Here is a 22,373-nt window from a genome sequence, read left to right as displayed (position 1 = left end):
CAAACTTCAATGTGGTAGAAGTTTTGAAAGGCAATTTCTCATTGAACTCTATTTCATTTGACATTTTATCCAAAGTCCAAGCTGTTACATCCGAATATCTTCACTGACAGCACAGGCAACGTTTATTAGTGCGAACATACACGCACGAGTTAAAAGGTTTAATTACACCGGTCAACAACTAGTCAACATCTTCACTCAGCAATCCATCTTGTCAAACAACACAAGCAGATGGACTCAAATGCATGACCCCAGTCACAGAAGATCAAAATCAAAGTCCTTGTTCAATATTAGCCAGAAAGAGCCAAAAAAGAAAGAAATTGAAGAAAATTATTAAAAGAAATGAAGGTAGCAACAGCGATAAACTGCTAAATGATAAACAATTAGGACTTAATTGAAGCAAATTTGCCTCTTAATATAACAGGAACATTTGACAATGAGGTGATCAATATGCTGCGACTAATTAAATTAGAAAATGAAGACTTGCCAGCAAGAGGGGTCAGGTAAGGAAATAAAACGGGGGGAAGCAAAATGTAAAGCGAATCTGCGTGAAGAGATTATTAGGTGGTGCTGGTAAAATCCCTTTGAAAACATCAATGAACGACACTAAAAAGAGAAAGAGTGAGAAGTAATGAGGGAAATGGTTTTGGATGCTGCAGCAAATTACTAATGGAAGTGAAAATAGGCCTCGGGAATGTCTTTTGAACCAAAGTCCATCCCAAAATGTGACAGACACAACAGACATGCCTTTTTTTCCCTCGGCAGTCTCTTATGACAAGTCTTTTTTTTTTTTTTTTTGGGGAAAAAAAAAGTTGTCATTTTATAAGCATGAAGTCGTAATATAGCAGAATCATGAAGAAGTTGGACAGTCCTATCTCAATGGCTGATCTGGTTATGTTCCTTTTTTTGTGGTTCAATCTTATTTTATAAATAAATAATAAATATAAAAATGGAAAAAGTTATTCTTTGCTGAAAAAAAGGCAACATTTTATTTTGTTCTTCCATGTATGTATCTTGGAAAAACATTGTGAAAATTGAAAAGGTTAAAGTAATTCCATGGAAAATTACTTACTCAGAAGAAGCTAAAATTATATATAATGTGGACAAAAAAAAAAAACACTACCACTTAAGATGTTAAAGGTGGCCTGCAGAAAAGGTCGGAAACGGCTACTTTTCTTTACTTGAGCATGAAAATTCAAACAATTTCTGATGAGATGTTTCATTGGCCTTTTTATCGCCTAGCCTTGTCCCTGGCTGTCTACGAATCAAGTTCGGATGGAGGCGGTGTCAGTCATTCTCAAGACATTAGTTTTAGATTACAGGAGATGTATGCCATGATAGTGCTACAACAGTATGACACATGCTCCATTCATCAGAGTGAGGCCACCTCCAGCAAGTCCCAACACTAATCACGCAGTCAAAGCCCGACTCACGAAGAGAATAATGTGCAGCCTCACCGGGACAACATGATGGATGGTCTGGGAATGATGAACAGGGTCTTTTCCATAATGTGTTGCAATGCACTTGATTTATAACCACGCGTACCCTGGCTTGACGAGTTACCTGTCTCATTAACGTGCTATCACTACTACCTTTGTGGATGGTTTGCTGGCTGGCTGGAAAGAACGTTGTTCATTCTACAAAGTTGGATCAGTTTGTTTGCAAATAGAGGTCATGCATTAATTCAGGAGCTGATTCTATCTGACATTGGGCAAGATTTGATTGGCAATCAAAATGGGCTGGTTGCCAGACATATACGAGAGGAACGCACATATGCGCACCCTAAGGATGCTTGAGGGGGTATGTAGTCGTCCGTCCGTCCGTCCGTCCGTCCATCCATCCATCCATCCATCCATCCATCCATCCATCCATCCATCCATTTTCTACCTCTTAACTTCATTGGTAATTTAATTATTAGTTTTAGCTGTTTGACCTTAATTCTTCTGTATGGGCAAATAGACCAAAAATAAAATTGATAAATACAAATGGACATTTTCACTATAATTATACTTAATTTTACTTTGTTTTATAAATATAAAATATAGTTTTCGTTTGTATTTTGTTAATGTTTATTTAAATGTATTTTTTAGTTTTCGGCAACTTTAATAACCTTGACATTCTGGTCTCACCCTGAACCAGTTCGATCTATAAAGAAAAAAAGTCATTCTAAATCTGACCAGGATTTGTGAGCAAATTGGTTTTGATCCTCTTGCAACGTGTAAGCACATAAAACTGTGTTTCACAAGACTTCAGACGAATGGCTCCGGTTTAACCCACTGACACACAATTAATTCCTTCCATCTGAGGCAATGAGGAGTGAAATGGACCTCTTCTTTTCAAAGGTCCACTCTTTTAAAAAGGAGTGCAAGAGATTGGTGTACCTTTTCCTCAAGCAATTCAAGTCTTCAACCAGGCGTGCAAGGGACCAATTGACGGACGGCACTTTGCAAGCTCTTAAATAAACTGCCCTTTTCCAAGGCGCCAAAGGAGTTAATCGGGATGCCTGCTGGTGCTTTTAGACTTGTATTAAACTGTATGTTCACACGTGAATGCAATAACTTGAATTTGATGGAACAAATTACATACGGAGATGTAATCACCCATAAACATATTTCAGCATGTTTCATTATTGCTTCAGATACATTTGATGACACGGCAAAATCGGTGCATTTAACGGGAGATGTTTGATTTCTGTTTAATCGTAAAAGATGAAAGTGGTGATGAATAATGATTTAGGAAGACTATCCAATGAATGCTTATAGACATCTTATGTTAATTTGGAGTTTAATTTTGGATTGCTGCAGATGAGCGGAGTGGTGCCAGCAATGCGGGAAGGAGGGGCAGAATTATGGGTGACAGCAGAAAATAAAGCAATCACTGGGGCAGAGAGAGACTAAATTAAAAAAAGGGGGGAGTCTGGAAAATATTCAGATTTGTTGGAACGAAGAAAAACGACAATTCTATGAAGCCTTGTCGTTTGCCAGGTGCTTGTCAAAGACCATTTGGTCAATTCTGACATCAGTTGCGCTTTGGTGAAAAAACAATCACAGCCTTTTTAATCTAATAACAGTTGGCTCGATGTCATAATAAAATACATTGAATTAAACAGAAGGTAAATTCAAAGCCTGTTGGGCTATATTTCAGGGTATGGCTTCACGAAAAGACAATAAAAAGAGTCCCAGCAACCTGGCGCAGGATGCAATTTACAGGGAATTCATTTAAGGTGTTTCAGTCATCAGCGTCAGTGAAATGATGAAGCACAGTATGATGAATTGTCATCATATTGAAGCAAACAGAGAGTCGCCAACGCCACAGCGGAACCACCATTATCACAGCACAGCTCTTTAACTTCCCAATTCCCGCCGCCTTTCGGGGATGATCATCCATTCCAATGAGAGGATATGCTGTTGTGCTTCTCACAGTAATATCTGGGAAACAGAGCATTTTTCCATCTTATGCCTTCCCTTGGTGCTTTCTGGCGCCAAATTGTGTGCTTCTTTACGAAGAATCCTTATAAATAATTCTAGTCCGGTCTAGCACTAAAGCCAGTTATTTTATTCTTTGACCAAGCTCATCATTTCCCAAAAGAGAGAGAACAAGACCCTGACAGGGTTCTGGGTTGAGAAAACAATAGCACCATTTGGGTGCATTTCAGTTTGAGATTGAAGTGAACAGAGATGGCAAAGCATTTGTCGGGCACCATGCCCAGGCAACAGCTTGACGACAGTCAATACAATAGGCAGAAGGGGGAAAAAACAAATCGTAAAATGCTGCAATAAAGACGCAAGCTATTTGTTCGGTAAGTTACAACAACATTTACACAGGGTAGTGTAACATTTTAGTTACTTTGATAGGATGAAATGAAGCAGAGGGGTGCGGTTATATCTTCATTAATACTTCACACAAATTGATCAGCTGGCAGATATTTTGATGCAAAATTGATGAAGTAATCATTTGCTGATCGTCACCGTCACCGATCAGCTCCCCAATTAGGATATTACAGCAAACACAATCTCGTTCACTTCAGGGACGTTCTGTGCGGCTATTAATAATTGAAGGTTTCACAGCATATACAGTCGATTTATTTTTATTTAGGCTGAACTTAAAAGACACCACCTTACAGAACAATACAGTTAATAATGGCCGTCTCCACTTAGCTGAAGATCTCTGTTCAAGCACTGGTCAGCACTATAAGTGATGGCTACTTGCTGAGTCTGAAGTCGAAGCAAGTGTGTATACAGCAATGGCATGGATTGCGTTTTCACTAACTGAGGCACTGCATTGTCACCAAGCCACTGAATAACGCAATTGGTAAATCGGTGTCGCACATCCGTGCATGTGGCGCATGCGGCAAACGCAAGTTCACTATTAATGGAGTCAACTCTCATACGTTCATTAATGTGACAATTATCAAGAGTGAATTGCTTGGCTTGATCAAGTTATAGCAATAAAAAATCTACAAAGGACTCAATGTTCTTATTTCTTTTCCTCTGGTTTGTAAAATCCACAGAAAGCGTGAAATATACATATTCGTGACTCGGCAAGTACGCCGTCCCATTTCCAGTGACCTGTGCTAAGTCTTGACCCCATATTCTCAGAGCTTGCAGATCAATAGTCATTTCTTTTACCACCTTTTCCTGTGTGACCCAATATCCTCTGTAATGCCCTCCAGGCAAGGCAGCTTATTGTCGCGTGGATGGCCTCCCTTTTATTCTCATGTCGGGATTCCTGGGGGGATTTTGCATTTCCCGCGGTGGCTGAAGAGTGGCGAAAATGGAAATGATGTAAGAAGCCATTACCCTTTTATCATGACCCCCCCCCATAACACACATGCCCTCACACTATGTACAGAACGGTGCAAATATTGCAGACTATTCTGATTTGCACACCAAATGTTTGCCCTTCATAGAGATAACATAGTAGGAAAAGCCCATCTCCTGTGATAATCATAGACCTCCACGCAGTGATGTGGAGGTGTGTGAGGAGTCAGAGTGTGGTCCTGTCAAGAGTTGCCAGCGCCTTTAAAAAGACTGAGGTCACCAGTCGATGTTAGTCTTTTCAAGTTATTCAATATAATTGCAGTCAAGCAGCCAATATCGTCGGCTGGCCATCCACACAACTCAAACCAGGAGTGTTTTGTGATTGAAGGAGCCACAGGCAAACTTCAATTGTTTTTATAAAGAATCCTGAGGGTTGTTGTTATTCCCTAAGGCTTTGCAGAGAATATGTGCGTGAAATCAATAAACATTCAAAATCACAAAAGACAGCTTACCGAGTACACTGAAATTAAAAATAGTTCACCAGTATGACCAAACGTCATTTGGGGGATTTTTTTTTTTTAATGTATTAACGTCTTCAGATCACTACAAACAGAGCATATTCGAAAATGAATCCTAACACACTGAACTATAAACATCAAATTGTTTCATGTATTTGGCAGACACAAATGTTAAACGAACAAGCCAATTCTCTCGCACTTTGCATTTTGAAGCTCAATTGCAACTGTGTTGATCATCTGGCTCCAGTTAAATATTTTTCTTCTTCTTTCTCATCCTTGACTTTGGAATCATGTCTCAAAGGTCCAGCCATGAAACGGGCTGTGTTTTCGCTGAAACATCAGCCAAATAGCCTCAAAGTGATCTTCCCCATCCTCCTCTATCAAATCTCAATCCCCAAAGAAGGCAAACACATGAAAGCACTTTAGCATCCGTGCAGATAATCAAAGGACTGACTTCTATTCAGGACAGTTTAGCCCAAAGTGCACTCATTATATATTTGCCTATAATGAATCAAGAGATAGGTTTATTGATTTTGAAAGCCGTTATTTTTATAATGCATGAAATGGGGAGATTTTGTTTGCATTGTCTGGAGCCACAAAGGCGATCCACATAAAAGCATGACAAAACCAAACTCTATCTAATCAAAACAACGTCGGTCCTCATACAAAGTCATCATCCCACTGCTTCTATTAGAGATCATCTCTCGATACTCTAAAGTCCCTCTGAGAAAAATACATCCAGACGCAATGCCGCAAAACAATGGCAAAAATAATACGCGTGCTAATATTTTCCTCTCCTTCAATATGACACCATCCACGCACTGCAATCTGCAACACAACATGGAGACAGAGAGCATAAAAAGACTAAGAAGAGCCTGACCACATGTAACCATCTGGTTCAAATTAACTCAAATCCACAGTAACTAATAACTCAATTGACTGATTTCAAGAGTGAGTTCCCAATTTTCCCCCGAAAGTCATATTTGTTAAATCTATCATTCTGATGTGACGATTGCACATAAGCATTTAATGAAAGAAAAAAAAAACCCTGCCATCTCTGAGCCTCTAATTTGATTTGGCAAAAACCACCGCAACCGAGGAAAAACAACCAGCCAGAGACAGAATGCATGGCTCAACAATTTGTCATGCACTCAGGGGCAGACTCCAAATAGATGAACCTCCACAGGTCACAATGATAGTTTTGACAAATATACCAACACACGATTCTAGGAAAATAACCGCACACCCATAAGCAGTGGGTCCCAATATTTTTGTTCGTACATTGTACCGTATATAGCATGTTAACCTTTCGCTTCTAAGGCGGAAGGAGTCATCGTGTGGGTCTACGTGTTTCGTGGGCGAAACAGGCGGGTAGGTGGACAACCAAAGCCCTACCGACAGTGTTCCCATGACACTCAGTTGACACATAGAGCGGTGCACCACAAACCGTATGGTTGCCGGGTGGTGACTATAAGGATTGTGCAATACATACAATCACACACAAATACACACGCACACACGCCTCAGCTTCACTTTGGATCAACATCAAAGCTCTTCCACCCCCAACGTTCCTCCTGTTGCTGCAAGCGACATTCAACACATCATACTTAACATTCCTCAACATGCTTGCATCATCCCTAATTCTGTCCGTCTTTGTTCTTCTGGTTTAAATTAAACCTCAACCTGCTGTTGCTGCCTTGGCACGCTGAGCGCCATGGCAACGTGGACATCTCTACCAGATTGTCACTATGACTTGGGTGAGAACTGGAAGAAAAGGACTTTTTTGGTACCAGTCAACAAATGCACAGTAAAAATACACCTTCCGATGATGGTTCTTCAAGATGTTGTTAAAGAGGAAGCCAGGTCAAACGTTTTCTGTACAATAATGAGTTCTAAGAGCTCCCACATGAAAGATTATTGTAAAGAAACATGTTGACGTAACCCCTTTAAGGATAGTTTGGTTCCTTTTAATGATAAAAAATATCAGATAATAAACAATGTGACATCGTTCTCTCCTCTTATTGTTTGCAAGAATTAAACGCGATTATAAATATGCAAGGTAGAGAAGAAATGATTTGATAGCTTTAAATTAAGAAATGTAGCAAGCCTTTCAGATTTTACTTTTTAAAATTAATCAACAGTAAGTTTTCAAAACTTCTATTAAAATGTCTTAAAAATGCCACGGACACAATCCATAACTGCTACCATTGGTTTATTTTGTTCAAGTTTGATTAAAAGTGTATTGTCGTTCTTTATTCCTTCAACATAATTCCCTCGGTTTCTCCAAGCCTTCAAGTGTAAACGACTGAGTGTACAAAACAATCAGCTTCCAGCATACTATAAAAAGTGTCTTCTGATTAATTCTCTAGTACTTTTGTTTCTAATGAAATGATTATTAGTCTGATTAGAGCTTTTCATTTCCCTCTTTGCCTTCGTTAAATGTCTTTGCATCTGTACTGACGGGGGAAAAAAAAGGAAATAAATCCAAAATGCCTCCAGGATTGCCTTCATCTATGAAACCCAGGGCCCTTCGAATGCTTGTCGCCGGAAGCATTGTTGGCTTCATTAAAATGCAAACTATTGACTAGCTGCCTTTTGTTGATCTGACCTGGCCGTTCCTAAAGGAATTCATGTTAAATTGGATTTTAAGGCCATGAAGAAAGCAGTATTACTGGAAAAACAATAAACTGGATTTGGGGGGATTTAATGCCGTGATATAAGTCTTCAACACGGTGATGTTTTCATTTTTAAAAGGTAAAGGGGTGACATCCCAACTAATACTTAACTCAATGAAAACTGACTTTAAATGGCATTTTCCAACCACACATCTTTTTGAATATGTTTTCCTTGATAAATACAAAATAACCAAAAAATCCCAACACATATCCCAGAGTTTTGATATTTTTATGCTTAGAAGTAATCACAAAATTTCTCAAGATCTCACGTGACGTCATGAGGAGAACATGCAAACTCATGAGTCAAGAGCCGAGCTCTCAACTGTGAGGCAGATGTGCTAACCGCTAGTGCACTATGTTGCCCCAATATAATAAATATGGTTTTAAAAATGATTAAACATCAAATCTATTTAGTTTTTAGCATTTTGGATATTCTCTACTTTGTTCCCTGTGCGACTATTCTTTTTATTTTTCGATGGTGTCATTGAGCAGAAATGGGCACACTTATAAAAGGAGATTTGGATTCTTACCAAGAACATTCGACATTCCATTTTTCCTGATGATTCAGTCCTATGAAAGTGTGAAGTTATTATATGATGCCTGTCTTTGTGGATTTTATATTGTTGAATAAAGTAGGATGTTGTTTTTTTAATCTCTTATCCTTGGTGCGAATCTCGCATGTTGCCATTCTCTTTCAGGTTTTTTATCAAAAGCGCAACTCTGAATCTAAATTTAATCTTGTTGGCCCCCATGTTACTTCAAAAGGTGGCCTCTGCACTCCGCATGGTGGCATGCCGAGCGTTTGGCAGATTTGTGTGCACAGAAATGCTCCCCTTCTTGGGTTTCAGAACATTGTGCTAAATGAAAGATATTTTCAGCAGGTAATCTAAAAACTTGCTTCATGCCCAAACATCACCCATTTAATGACATTTTCATTTATATTGTTTATCAATTATGTATGAATGCTTAGATTGCATTAGATGGATTTACAACAACAACAAAAAAAATCTCCTGAACAACTTTTACGAAAGCCAAATGTGTTAGTCTTTCCACATTCCGGAGTCCTCTCAGCTCCATTTACGGTCCTACATGATAAATGAACATATTCTGGTCTCCTTTTAGATGACGTGACATTTTTCATTCTTTTGAATTCACCTGCACAAGTTCATCACTTTATTCCACATGAAATCATAAAATTGTTAATGGCAAGGTACTTGTTCATCATTTATATATTTCCTACTGAGACTTATTGGATTTAATAAAACCCCTACCTACCATGCAATTTGTTCGCCAGCCGCTCTGGAGGATGTTAGGCAGCTAATGCCTTTTCAATGCCTTGAAATTGTTGGATTTTTACTAATACATGAGGATTTGTCTAGACTCGAGCCCCTCTTACACAAAAGATCCTATAAAATATCTAGATCAAAGTCATAAGAGCCACTTATCCAAAGTGCCTTTTTTTTTTTAGCAACTGCTCGTACATTTATCGTATTTTTCCTTTTTTTTTTTTTTTGTGTGATCTTTAATACATTTCAATTCAAATAGTAGTGTGGTGTGAGATGAATTAGGATTATGGGTTCATTTATTCTTTAAGACACCATCAATGTACCTTGACACCAAGTACCTTCTACTGGCCAGATTTAATCCCGCTGGCCAGTAGAAGAAACCGATTCGATCAAAGCAGTGCACCAGTGCCAGAGTGACAGCCGCAGACATGATGCGCAGACAGATGGACAGACAGGTGGACAAACAGAGCAGCAGTTTGGCTGGACGAGCTGCCAGATGAATAGATAAACAGATGGACAGACAGAGAGGCGGGTTGGACTCATAAAACCAAAGGGAAACAGACGAACAGACTTATTTAGAAATAGATTACAAAACGATTGTGAGCGATTGCTATCTGATGCTCATTTCAGACCTGATGAGTCTCTTGACGCACGCTAGAATTGACACAGCGAAACACCACGTACGAGATGTGCACGCTCAAGGGTCAGATAATCTTTTAACCATGAGGCAAATTGTGGTGTTGCTCTTGTGGCTGTGGCTTACGGTTATCGTAGGTCTGAGAATAGGTTCACAAGAAGCATCAAATCGCTCATAATCTCACGACATTTTGGAATGAATGTACTCGTGATTATTATATTGCTGTTTCCACTGGATTGGAACAAGTTAAAACAATTTGAAATATAACCAAAAAATACGGTTGAAATACGTCCTTAAAGTCATAAATTGGAACTGACGTCACACGAGACGAATTTTTCAATTCTCAAGTTCAAGGATTCATTCTTCATGTTAAAGATAGGACTGTTGTTTTTTTTGTTCGGTTTGACTTGACTTTTCAGTGTCACACATTGTTCAGTTTACTTTTGTATTTAAAAGAGAGACTATTTCCGTCTTTCGTCATTTTAAATTAAATCATTCGTCTTTGTCATAACATTTTTACCTGGAGCCGTAGCATCCTCACTAGAGAAAATAATTCTGACTATGGTTCATGTCACTTCCAAAGAGCTATTTGTTTGGTAGATAAGATAAGTAGGAAGAAGGACACAAGAGCTTAATGTACCAGCGAACAGTGGTGACAATATTAATGAATGCAAATGAAAACAGTCAAGATAGCTCGCCACTACTCACTACCTACTGTCTTCTCCTCTATTAAGGCCTGATAAATATTCCATGTTGCTCCCTTTGTCTCATCTTTATCTGCCAGCTCCTTACATTCATTAGTATGGGCAATCTATCTGGTAAATGCCAAACCATTACTCCTTTGAGCATACACTTTAAACTAGTTTTAACTACTTTGAACTATTATTATTGCTCATTGCTATTCACTGTACTTATATAAGGCTCTTGTTTATATTATTTTGTTAGTTTTCATATATAGCATGTTTATTTGAAACAGCTATACTTGTGTTACTAGAAGTGTTTGTTTGGCATGCTTTTGCTTTGGGATATTTTTTTTTGTATATAAATAACATGCCAGTGTATTATTTTATAGTGAAATATATAGAAATCATGGGAAGTTTTTGTAGCCAACTTTTTCCCCACTCCTTTTGAACATGTAAACTGTTATGAATCATGATAACTAACTACTACTTTTTCTTTCTTCTAAATTTTTAGCTTTATCTTGCAATGTGTTTATAGGTTCAATAAAATCAAGCATTCATTTTTTTAAATTACAATGTTCGTATTAGTCAAGATCATTTGGTGATTTTGGCCCTCATAATCCATTCACTGAAAAAGACAACGTGTGGCCAGTTCACAGATCACATCGTCTTCAAAATTAAAAGAATCACAAACCTAAACCATACAAAGGATCATTTAATTCCACAAAATTATGGTGTAATTGAGCCAGCACAAAAAAATAAAAAATATATTTTGGTACACACAGCGACTGAGGAGTGCTTGATCACACTCTCTTTGTTCGTGTTTTCTATTATTAAGAACACAAGCATAACAAACCAGATGAAAAGTCAACATTGTTGCTGTACGTCTTTCAGCACCACAGAGGTGTGGAAAGCATCGAGAAGAGAGCGCTCGAGTGAGATGCTGTCTATTTCAGTACTACATGAAAACAGTGGAACCTAAATACTCAAATACAATCTATTTAGGGAATCTCGTCAAAAACGATTTATCGCAATAAGACATTGTTCTAATTCACATTGTTGTATCACTTCTTGGTGTCTACTTTAAATGTGTTGTCATTAATTTGTTTTTTAATTTTGTGCAATATTACAGTAATCACGTTCACACACTGCCTCGTTTTATTTTAGTTTCCTCATGTAAGCTTGCTTTTCATCCGGGGAACTTAATGTACTAGCACTACAGGGACTGCAACATGGCTGCCTCCACCAGCTGTGACTGAGGCAACTGGTGTTTTTATTTCTTCTTTCTACTGTCAAAATTGTTCATCATTAATAATAAGGCATTTTTCCATTCTTATTTCTTGTCACATGTAAACAGCATCCTGTGACTATATAAAAGCGTGTATATTCCTTTATTCCCTCTCATGACCTCATTTATGAGGTCATCTACTGCTCACTTTAAGTTAGCAAGCAGAAACCACAACACTGTCTATTGCCTCCCCCACGTCAGGCTCCCGTTGAGCCACCAAGGCGTATTGGCCGTTTGGTGGGAGTGGGCCAACTTTTTTTTCAATCAATCGGACAGTGAGTGACCTAATACATGGGATGCAACAACAACCACACAAAATCATTGCCGCAAAAATAGCTACTGCGACTAAAATAGACATAATCAGACCTTTCCAAGTCCCTGCTTCTTGACAAATTACGAACAGCAAGCATGAACATGTGTATACCTCGTCAATCTGATGCATAATTGCCATCATTGAATAATTGTATGACTGATAGGCTTTAATAAAAGATGAGATGTGGGGGTAACACTTGCAGCCACACTTCTACGGCATGAAAGAACACACACACACACGCACACACACATTCATGTATGTAATCGGCCACACCAGGTTGGTTTCACACATGCAGCCAATTAATTTGAAACTGGAGAGCTTTGGAGTTCGAGTCACTCAGTTGCTTCTCCAAGGAGATTTAGAATAAGCTCAAAGAAATGTGTTGAGTGTAGGGTTTAATTATAAAAGCCAGCACTCCCCTGTTTATTCAATTTGGAAAAAAGTAATGGGACGCCAACAGGAAATGAAATGTCAAGTTGTGTCTTTCCACTTGATATTCTGTTCAAACTCATGTACATTCCAAATTATTGTGCAAGTTAACATATCATCCCACACTGCAAAAGATGCCAAAAAGACTGTTCATAACTTACCTCTTATGAACACTCATGGGGTGAGCCAGCAATGTGTGAGTCCGCGAGCATGTTACTAATAACTGCCACTTCGTCACACCCTTTTGTCTCCGATTGGTTGTTTTGTTTTGTTTTTTTGTAATTGGGCGTCGTGGTTTCCTGTAAGTCAAACCAGAGGCACAAGATGGGGCCAGAGATGGCTGATTTTCCTCATAACAATAATATTATCAAGTCACAATAGGGTTTTACTGTTTATATTATTTTTAAACTACCCTTTAAGTATTATTTCTTGCAACTATTTTGCACTTCTTATTTCAGGGACAATTGTTTTTATATGAGGAAGTGCTTTTAGAAGTATTTGAATTTCATCGTTATACCGGCCCTCTGAGAGAGGCAATAACTATTATGTGGCCCGCTACACAAATTAGTTTAATAGCCCTGCCTACAGTTTATGTGTAGATTTCTAGTGAACGACAGATAATAGCTTCAAAGATACTGTCTCAAATGTGTGTAAGCAGGGCAGCTTATCTGATCCCTTACCGTAGCTTATTGTCCAATAGAATATGGAATCCTGATGATCATTTCTATGAAATATATTAAACCAACATTGAGCAGCAGGGATAGGCGTGTGCATAATGTATGAAAACAAAAGACTTTTGTTGGTCTTGTAGTAACTTGAACTTTATCCGTAACCCGCAAAGCATATAAAAACAAGTTTGAATTGGAGCTCTAAAGCTCCAGTACCTGTGGTCCATTAACAGGTGCACGCTGTGTTTTAGCATTGCTCGGTCACCATGTTGGAGAAGTCAATATTTGCGGCAATTAAACAAAAGCAGGAAGAGATTAGCAAGTGGAGAGTCATGGTACAGCTAATGACACCATAAAAGGCTCATCTGCCATTCCCAAAACAAATATATGCAAGGGTGTACAGTACACTGTCTTCATTGAATATCATCATGCAAAGATGCTGCAGGCACACGCGTCAAATGAACTTTTGGGTAAGAGGCCACGCTGCGATTGTTTCGATCGTCTTCAGATGGCGGTTGCGACCACAGCGCTCGTCCCTTGGCTCTGGCTGCCACTTCCTGCTTGGGTCACTTGGCTCTGATTTAGTTCAATTGGCAGTCTGGTTGAGGGAAGTGACGCTCTTCGCAGTCACATGACCGAGGAGGACAGAGGGTCGGGTCGGGGTGATAAAATTTTCAATTCTGCGTTATTAATATTTAAGACAGGACAGAATAGTTTTTTATGAGCTGACAACTCAAGGTGAGGCATACCAGGGTGAATTAGGGACACACTGAAAAGAAAAAAATACTACAAGAATAAAAATTTCATCAAAGTTCCTAATGATCAACTTTATTCTTAATAGAGTTTAGAAATAAAATATTCATGTCACAAATTTTGGAATTTATTGTCAAATTAGAACTTAAATCTCTTAAAATGATTACCTTTTCCCTTAAGTAACTTTATTCTGGAATCAATAAAATTATTTTTCCTGTGATTTTACAAATTTTCTTTACCTGTTGACAGTAACTTGAATAATAATGCAACCATTTTTTGTTAAGTAATCCATTGTTTTGTTTTGTATACGTAATAATATGATGAGATTTCAAATTTATTCGGTTTCACCCTCAACGGCTCTCTGAGGGAAGTCATGAACTACAAAGTGGCCCGCCACAAAAGTTTGCCACCCAGGTTTTAAACCAATCAGTAGCTCATCCTTTAACTGTGTCCATCTGTACTGGGCTCCGGTACTTCAAAATTTGAAATTTGTTCTATCACAGCATTTCTGATGGGTGTAACGTTTAAGAAAGACATAAGGGACTTGTTGTTTTAAAATGTGAAAATGCACAGTATATTGCATTTAAGGTGGAGGTTGGACTGTGAACACACAAAATAGAAAAAAAATAGAATTGAGTGGTCCAAGTAAAAGAAAAAAAAGACCAGTCTGCTGTAATAGTGGTAAATGAAGGTGATGAAAGCAAAGGAATAGTGGATACGCTAGCTAATCATGCTTATACACTCTGATAGATGCTACATTTGTTTTCCTTCTATTTTTCATATTTGTTCAATCATGTTGTGCTGGTCAGCAGAATTACTGAAACATAAACAGACTTTTTTGAAAGGATGTTTTGAAGGTAAAAGCTTAAACATTTTAATTGACACAAATATGGGTTTTTCTAAAAGCCCATACTTTGTAATTGCCATTTTGAGTGTTGTGCAGAGCAAAGTGGATGCCTGGGGTAAGCCTATGAGAATTATACGATGGCCCTTAAAACGTTTTTGCCGATGGTTCTGTGTGTGTGTGTGTGTGTGTGTGTGTGTGTGTGTGTGTTGTTGCATCCCCTGGGGCCAATATTTTCAGGATCATAATGATTGCAATTTACTCAATTAATTGATGATTTAGAGCAGGGTTGTCAAACTCATTTTTGTCACAGGCCGCATTGTAGTCATAGTTTCCCTCGGAGGGCCATTATGACTGTCAACGTCTTCTATATACGTACATACAGTATAGGCTACACAACAAACTGATGAAAAACTAGTTTTGAAATCAGAAACTAGTAAAAAACTGTTGAAATAGTTCAAAAAGATGAATGGTAATAAAAAATTGCTAGCAATATCTCTTTTTAAAAAGTGAAGACAATTTGTAATCGTAGTAATGACAAAGTCGATACAAAATGTGTCTTTGCGGGCCACATAAAATGATTTGGCGGGCCCCCGGGCCTTGAGTTTGACACCTATGTTTTAGCGGGATCGTCCCATGCTGTTGTCATATTTATGTATGATACGGTGAATGAAATACACCAAAATGGCCTCTTTGCCGCCAGTCGATGATCATTGCTGTGTATGTGTATTCAAATGTATTCATTATCCACTATGAAGTAACAAAGTCTGTGCAAACAGGATGGATGTAATTTGTTATAAAGCAGTGTGAAGTGGCCAGATGGAGCATTTGATGCCCCCTTAAGGGTGTCTTTAAAGCTTTACTTAAATAAGAAACAGCCAAACATGGCCATTCTGTTTCGTACACATATGGATGTAAAGCTTTCTCATAGTATAGCCATAGGCTTTAAAGATGGTGCATGAACATAACATGTGACAGCCATATGCTAAAAAAAGAAATGTCAAAGAAAAGGCTAAAAATTCCATAAAAACTTGCCAACACACAACCTGTAGAGGCGATTCAAAGATTTAAAAGTTGTTTTAATGCACTCTAGAAACCCAATCGCTATTATTTTTATATTATCTTAGATTTCCCCATATTATGTGTCTCATTTATTACCACAGGGATGGAAAGCCAAGTCTGGTGATTGTTCTTTTGTGTAATGAACTGTTCAAGAGACTGGATGACTATAAATTCACACTAACTCCTTCGCATCTTACATCAGCATCCTACTTATACCTCTCCTTTAAAAATAAAATGTATTACTGTCATTACTGGCCTGCAATGAACACTTGACCTGAGATGCTGAGTGCATTTTCACCTAGAATGACATCATCCAAGTGCATCACATTTGGCAGGTTTGAGAAAAAGTCTCCGAATGCTCACACAAATCACTTGCAGAAATACTTGACTCAAGTAGCATAAAGCTTAAATGTGAGAAGTTAATAACTCTCAGTTGAAAGGCTCATTCAGTCATTGACCACAATTTTTACCAGATTTTTTTTTGCAGAGCAGAGGATTGATCAAATGATCATTGCTTACTTTCTTTTATCAGTTTTTATTTTATCCTCTCTCCCCATGACTGTTTCGAAACCCCCCACAAATTGGATCAGATCAACTCGAAAATGTAAGTACTCGATTTTTTTGTCCATGATCTCTATATGAGACATCCTTGGTGCATTTCTGTGCCAGGTGAACGCATCTGATGACCTGCTGCAGGCAGCCACTGTCAATAATGTATGACTGACATCTAGCAGATTGAGTGTTATGTGCGTACGTGTGAGCAGCATCTACACTGATTTGTGGTAATTGGCTCCCTCTTAATTCATTTGCCAAGCAAGGTTTAGTAATTATTGATCATAGCAACCGTTTTCATAATCTGTCTCCAAAAGCGAAATTGTTGAATTTCAAATTATGATAATGACACTCTCAAGATTGTTCTATTCTTGGTCATGAAAGCACTTAAGAGCCTGACTCATGAATATGTTGTCCTTTTCAATCACACGGCACAAATAGCACTAGAGAAACATTACACAGTTGGTGCGGTGTGAAACTGGCAAGTGCATTCAGAACATGGAAACGAGTGTGACGGTGCGGAAGGTCACAGGTAGGTGGATTATGCACAAAAATGTCAAAATTATTTTTGAGAAAGGCAGTGGCGCGGCATGGTGGCCATTGCGTGATTTGGATATCTGCCTCACAGTCTGTAGACGTTCTCGGCTCAAATCTCTGCTCAGATGTTCCAGTGAACATTGTTCTCCATGTACTTTCTGTTCCTGTTGATTTATTTTCAATTGTCTGGTTTATTGAGGTTAGACTGTTAGATGAGTGATCCGTTAAAGTTTTCTACATCATCAGACTTTCAGGGGTTTTCCTCTGTACAAAGTCTTTTGATTTTAATTGTATACATGACCCAAGATGCAATAGCTGTGCACGCTACTGAATAGGTGGATTCTGTACATAAGGCGCCACCAGCCTTTCTGAACCTGAGTCACTTCTTGGGCGCTGATTAATGTGTAGGCCACACTTTTGAAATAACAAATTTTGAACAATTTATTGCAATAAATCTCTCTCAGTGTTTGCACAACAGTATGAGAAAACCTAGAAAATCGCTGTCCCATCACTGGTGAGTTAGAACATAATAAATAAATAGATACATAAATAAATAAAATAAAATAAACAAATAATTGTGTGTGTTTGACTATAACATTTGTGCTGTCATTGGTTGCAAATTATGAAGTGGAGGTCACTGTTACGGTTCTACTTGGGAAATGAATTATTCACCCGTGACAGACACCAGCAGGTTTAGGATTAATCTTCATATCCCAAATGACACCATTTTAAGTGGGCTTGTCATGATTTGTAATCAGCTTAATGTCATATTCTGTACCGATTAGCAGCGACAGAGGTCATTGTATGTTTATCAAAATATCCATATTGTGAGCCATTTTCACTCTTTTATGATGTACATAACAGGTGTCGTTTTGCAAACAACTTAGCCATTAGCATTAGCAGGCTTATCATTGTATCTGCTTGAGCCATAAGCCTTCAGCACACAAAGCCACGGGGGAAACATTCACCTGAGACTTGATGTTGCTTCAAAACTAATCTGTGCTGTCAAACATATCGCACACAAGCAAATTTGCACACACAAACAAGTCTCGCTGTGTCCCCAAACCAAATTGAAAAAGACCATGCCATGGACAAGAGTCTGCGATTCACTCGACATCCATCCATTTTGTTACTTTATGTGCAGAATCCTCCAAGTACATTTTTATGAGAAAAAAATCATTCATTCACTGTTTTGGTGAATTGATTATTTGGTGAAATCTTCTGCATGCTTTTTAGTCAGATTTTGCATGAGGTAGATCGAAGAAACTGCAGCTTGTGGCTCGGAACATGACAGCATAATGTGGAGGGCACTCAGTTTCTAACTTGATTAAGCACCAAGTCGAGGCCTACTCAATTAATCGGACCAATTGACTGCTGCAGTCCCGCACAGCTGCTGCTGCCCATGGAAGAAGCACAGCCAGCCTCAGTGACGGCAAATGAACATTGATTAAGGCAAGTGTAGGGCGTTTCTGGGAAATACTTTTCCATGCTCCCGCTTCCCCAAAAAAATAAGTCTCGCATGTTCACACTTCCAAAATAACGATGTTAATGAGAGTATGTGTGAATCTACTATTAGCGTCATTATGCTAACTAAATGCAGTGAGCCATTAAGCATTTCACATGTTTTCTATTTGCAAGACTGCATTTTGTGAGAAAAAATACACGTACAAAATGACATTGTACAAAGCAGTGACTTATAAGGAAAACTGCGTCAGTGTCATTCGTATTTCCAGCTCCTACTCAGATGCCTAATTAGCATAATGTGTTTATTTAACAAGATATAAACATCCTACGTTTATGCACATTGTGAGTTGCGGTTGATAACGTTCCACTCTGGTCCTGGAATACATGGTAACGCAAGTGGAAAAAGCGATGAATTAGAAATGACTTCTGTACACAAAATTAAAGATTCTGCATTGGCTTTGTAAATTTGTAGATGCACAAAAATCCTCCCCAAGACCCAACAACAAAGTTGCAAACATGCTGACTAACTTGAATAACACTCTTCTGCATTGAGAAGAGCCAGATGAGGTGGCTCGGGCATTTTATCTCTGGTAGGGTGCTCCAGGCATGTCCCACTGGGAGGACCACTGAGGACGACCCAGGACATGCTCGTGAGACTATGACTCCCGGCTGGCTTGGGAACGTCTCAGGATCCCCTAGAACTTGCTAGATGAAGTGGCTAGGGAGAGGGAACTTTGGGCTTCCTTACTTAAATTGCTGCCCCCACGACATGACCTTGGATGAGCAGAAATGACAGAATGAATGAACGAACGAACGAACGAATAAATGAATGAATGAACCAACGAACGAACGAATGAATGAATGACGTACCAAAAATTAGTAGATTGTTGGATTTTGTTGGGCACTACTTCGGTCCCTGGCCTTCATACAATTTTGCTACTACCATTACACACATGCACACACACACACACACGCACACACACACACACACACACACACACACACACACACACACACACACACACACACACACACACACACACACACACATTACAGCAGTTTTTCATTTGGATGCAGCGCTTCAATCAAACACACACATGGCCTTCACCTTGCCACCAAAAGCTTTTTGTCCGGAAGTAATGTCGCATAATTTACAACCACATGGTGATGTGAGTATGTGACACATAATAGAACAACCCCTCCTCCCTTCACCATGGCGAGTGCAGCAAGCCCCCGCCCCCCACAGTCAGCACTCCCACCGTCCTCATCCTGCACCCCCACCCCATCTGACAGCCAAGAATGGGCCACAATGGATTCTTGACATCTGTGCAGTTAATTACAATGGCTGTACATGGTGCTGTTAGAGATGTGTAATTATTAGTACGCTGGCCGGGGGAGGGACAGTATAAGGGAGCTGAGCCACATCTTGACATGACGGGGGCTGATCCACACAGCCAGCGCTTGAGACACAAAGACATGGTCCCTCGTCACCCTCCTCCCCTGCTACTGTTTGGTTTGTCTTGACTGTGTGTGTGTGTGTGTGTGTGTGTGTGTGTGTGTGTGTGTGTGTGTGTGTGTGTGTGTGTGTGTGTGTGTGTGTGTGTGTGTGTGTGTGTGTGTGTGTGTGTGTGTGTGTGTGTGTGTGTGTGTGTGTGTGTGTGTGTGTGTTGCAGGCAGTAGGCGGCTGCATTTGTGCACTGTTGTCTTTTTTATTCCAATGCAGACGACACTATTATATTGGAGACAACAAGATGAAGAACTGTCTTTATCAATCAACAATTAACTGTGAAGTGATGAGCATCTCCGCAGAGATATGAGGTTGAGATTCATCTTGCTGTCAGAGTAAGCAAAAGACAAAAGTACTGACACAAAGACGACTTGAAGAAATGACAATGGAGGAAAAAGTCAAGTTTGCTTTGCGTGAGGATTCAACCTTTTTCAAAAATGGACAGCAAATATTCTCCCGGAGGAATGTTGGGATGCTCTTGTGCACAATCATGAACATGGGTGGCATGCACATGCAAGGAAAAATGTATCAGGACATTCTGCCCATCGACTCACATTACACCTGCATGAAGTAAAACGTGTAAATATTGAGTTGCTGATTGATTTGAGGTTTTGCTCGGCTCTGATCTCTATCCCAAATATATTTGATCTGCTTTTTCTGAATAAAACTCATCTAAGCATGCCTCTGTGGGCCTTGCTTTGTGTGCTGGGTGAACAGAAAAGAGTCATCAAAAACTGCCCCTCAAAAGTTGTGACTGGGGCATACAAAGTCTAGTTCAATTCCTGATTTACCAGTAACTGATTTGTAAACTGATCAATTCCATTGGACATGAAGAAAAGAGTAGCTGACCGTTCTCGTTGCTCCACAAATATTCAGTGTGAAGGGACAGAAGAAAAGAGCCCAAATGCAATATAAGCATCTCGCACCCGCCCACCTGCCCAGCATGGGCCTGAACACACAGAGAATGCTCATTGCATCTGTTCACAAACCACTCTTGCCAAAGGCAAAATAACATCAACACCAAAACTCCAAGTAAAACGCCCCTGCAAATACGTACCAAGCATTATTTACATCGCAACCTTAGAAAACATTAAATTCCTTGCTTGATTCTCAAAGTAGGCTACCACTGCAGTATTTTAATATTTCTGCCAACCACTCATGAATGAACGGACCAGAGTGCATTCATAATCTTTAAGGTACTACGTAGCATTTTTATGTATGGAGAAATCATTGACTTACTAACTTATATTCATAGAACATCATCAGTACTTACGGGTGCCATCGAATCGTGTGGCGATGGTGTCCAGGAAGGTGTTCTGTGGGGCCAGCAGCCCTCTCATCACCGGCATCCTGCTCCGGGTCGACTGGGTCCTTCTGACTCGGCGCCCCGGGGCACCGCTGGACTCCTCCTCCCGCTGCTCAGACCCAAAGCTCGGCAGGAAGCGGGAGGTACCCGGTGCGCATCCCAGCCCCTGGAGGAGCGCACCGATCCGAGAAACGCGTGGCGGCTCCACCTTGACACCGCGGGGGCTGTGACCATAATCGAGCCCAAGACAGAGAGCGAGCTGGAGTATAAGCGTGAGGGGTTAGTTCATGCGCACCGTCAAACGGAACGGTGCGCAAAGGTGAGCGTGTTTTTACGCGCAAAAACAAAGCAAGAGAGACGCAGCAAACAATAGATGCTTGGATGGATGGACTGTGACTTTGTGGTGCTGATGGTGTGTGAGTGAATCTTATAGCGACAAGCTCCTCCTCATACCCCCCCCCCCCTCTCTCTTTCTCTGCCTCCTTCTCCCTCTGTGGTTATCAAGAGAGAGCAGATGCCGAGTCACATGACGCCTGCAGGTCCTGATGATGTGGTCCTCTTTCAAAGTGGAGGTGGGAGTCAACAAAGCCAGTTCATTCTCTCATCTAATTGGTTGCTATGTGTTTAAAAAAAAAAAAGGGCAGGTACCTGCAATTTACTTTCTGGAACAAACAAATGCACATTCAGGATAGTTTGATATATGCATGGTAAAACAATGTCCATATCCTTTGCTCCACATAAACTATTGTATGGACGTTTGAGTTTCCACGTGCAATATAAACCGTCTTTGTTGAATCAAGTGTTTAAACATAGCACAAAACAGTGACGAATGGTGTGACATTTAGACGTGGATATTAAACCGAGACACCTGCCGCGTTCCTGCCTCACTCCTGGGTCCACATGGTTGCTGGAAAGCAAGAGAAAAGGGGAAATCAATTATACAGTGAGCTACCAACATCTAGTGGTTGAAAAGATAAATACAAGCGCTTTCTTTTAAATTCAAGAAATTAATCGTCCAAAAAATCTACTTTTTTTTTTTTGCTACTTAAAATAGTATTTAAAAATGAAGACATGCATTCAGATTAGTAAAAGAACTA

At 39.6% G+C, this 22,373-nt stretch overlaps 1 protein-coding gene across 1 annotated transcript in view; it reads right to left on the bottom strand.

Moving 5' to 3' along the window:
* kcnh3 (potassium voltage-gated channel, subfamily H (eag-related), member 3) overlaps positions 1 to 21,731 on the bottom strand; it is a 51,961-nt gene extending 30,230 nt beyond the window's left edge. Inside the window, exon 1 of the mRNA XM_037239650.1 lies at positions 21,244 to 21,731. Coding sequence (XP_037095545.1) covers positions 21,244 to 21,319 — 76 coding nt within the window. The 5' untranslated portion in view covers positions 21,320 to 21,731. The remainder of the gene's footprint in view (positions 1 to 21,243) is intronic.
* Between the last annotated feature and the right edge of the window lie 642 nt (positions 21,732 to 22,373).

The sequence above is a fragment of the Syngnathus acus genome, chromosome 21, assembly GCF_901709675.1.
Source record: "Syngnathus acus chromosome 21, fSynAcu1.2, whole genome shotgun sequence".
NCBI lineage: Eukaryota > Metazoa > Chordata > Actinopteri > Syngnathiformes > Syngnathidae > Syngnathus > Syngnathus acus.
The sequence above is the reverse complement of the archived record's forward strand: the minus strand, read 5'-3'. Positions and strand labels throughout refer to the sequence as shown.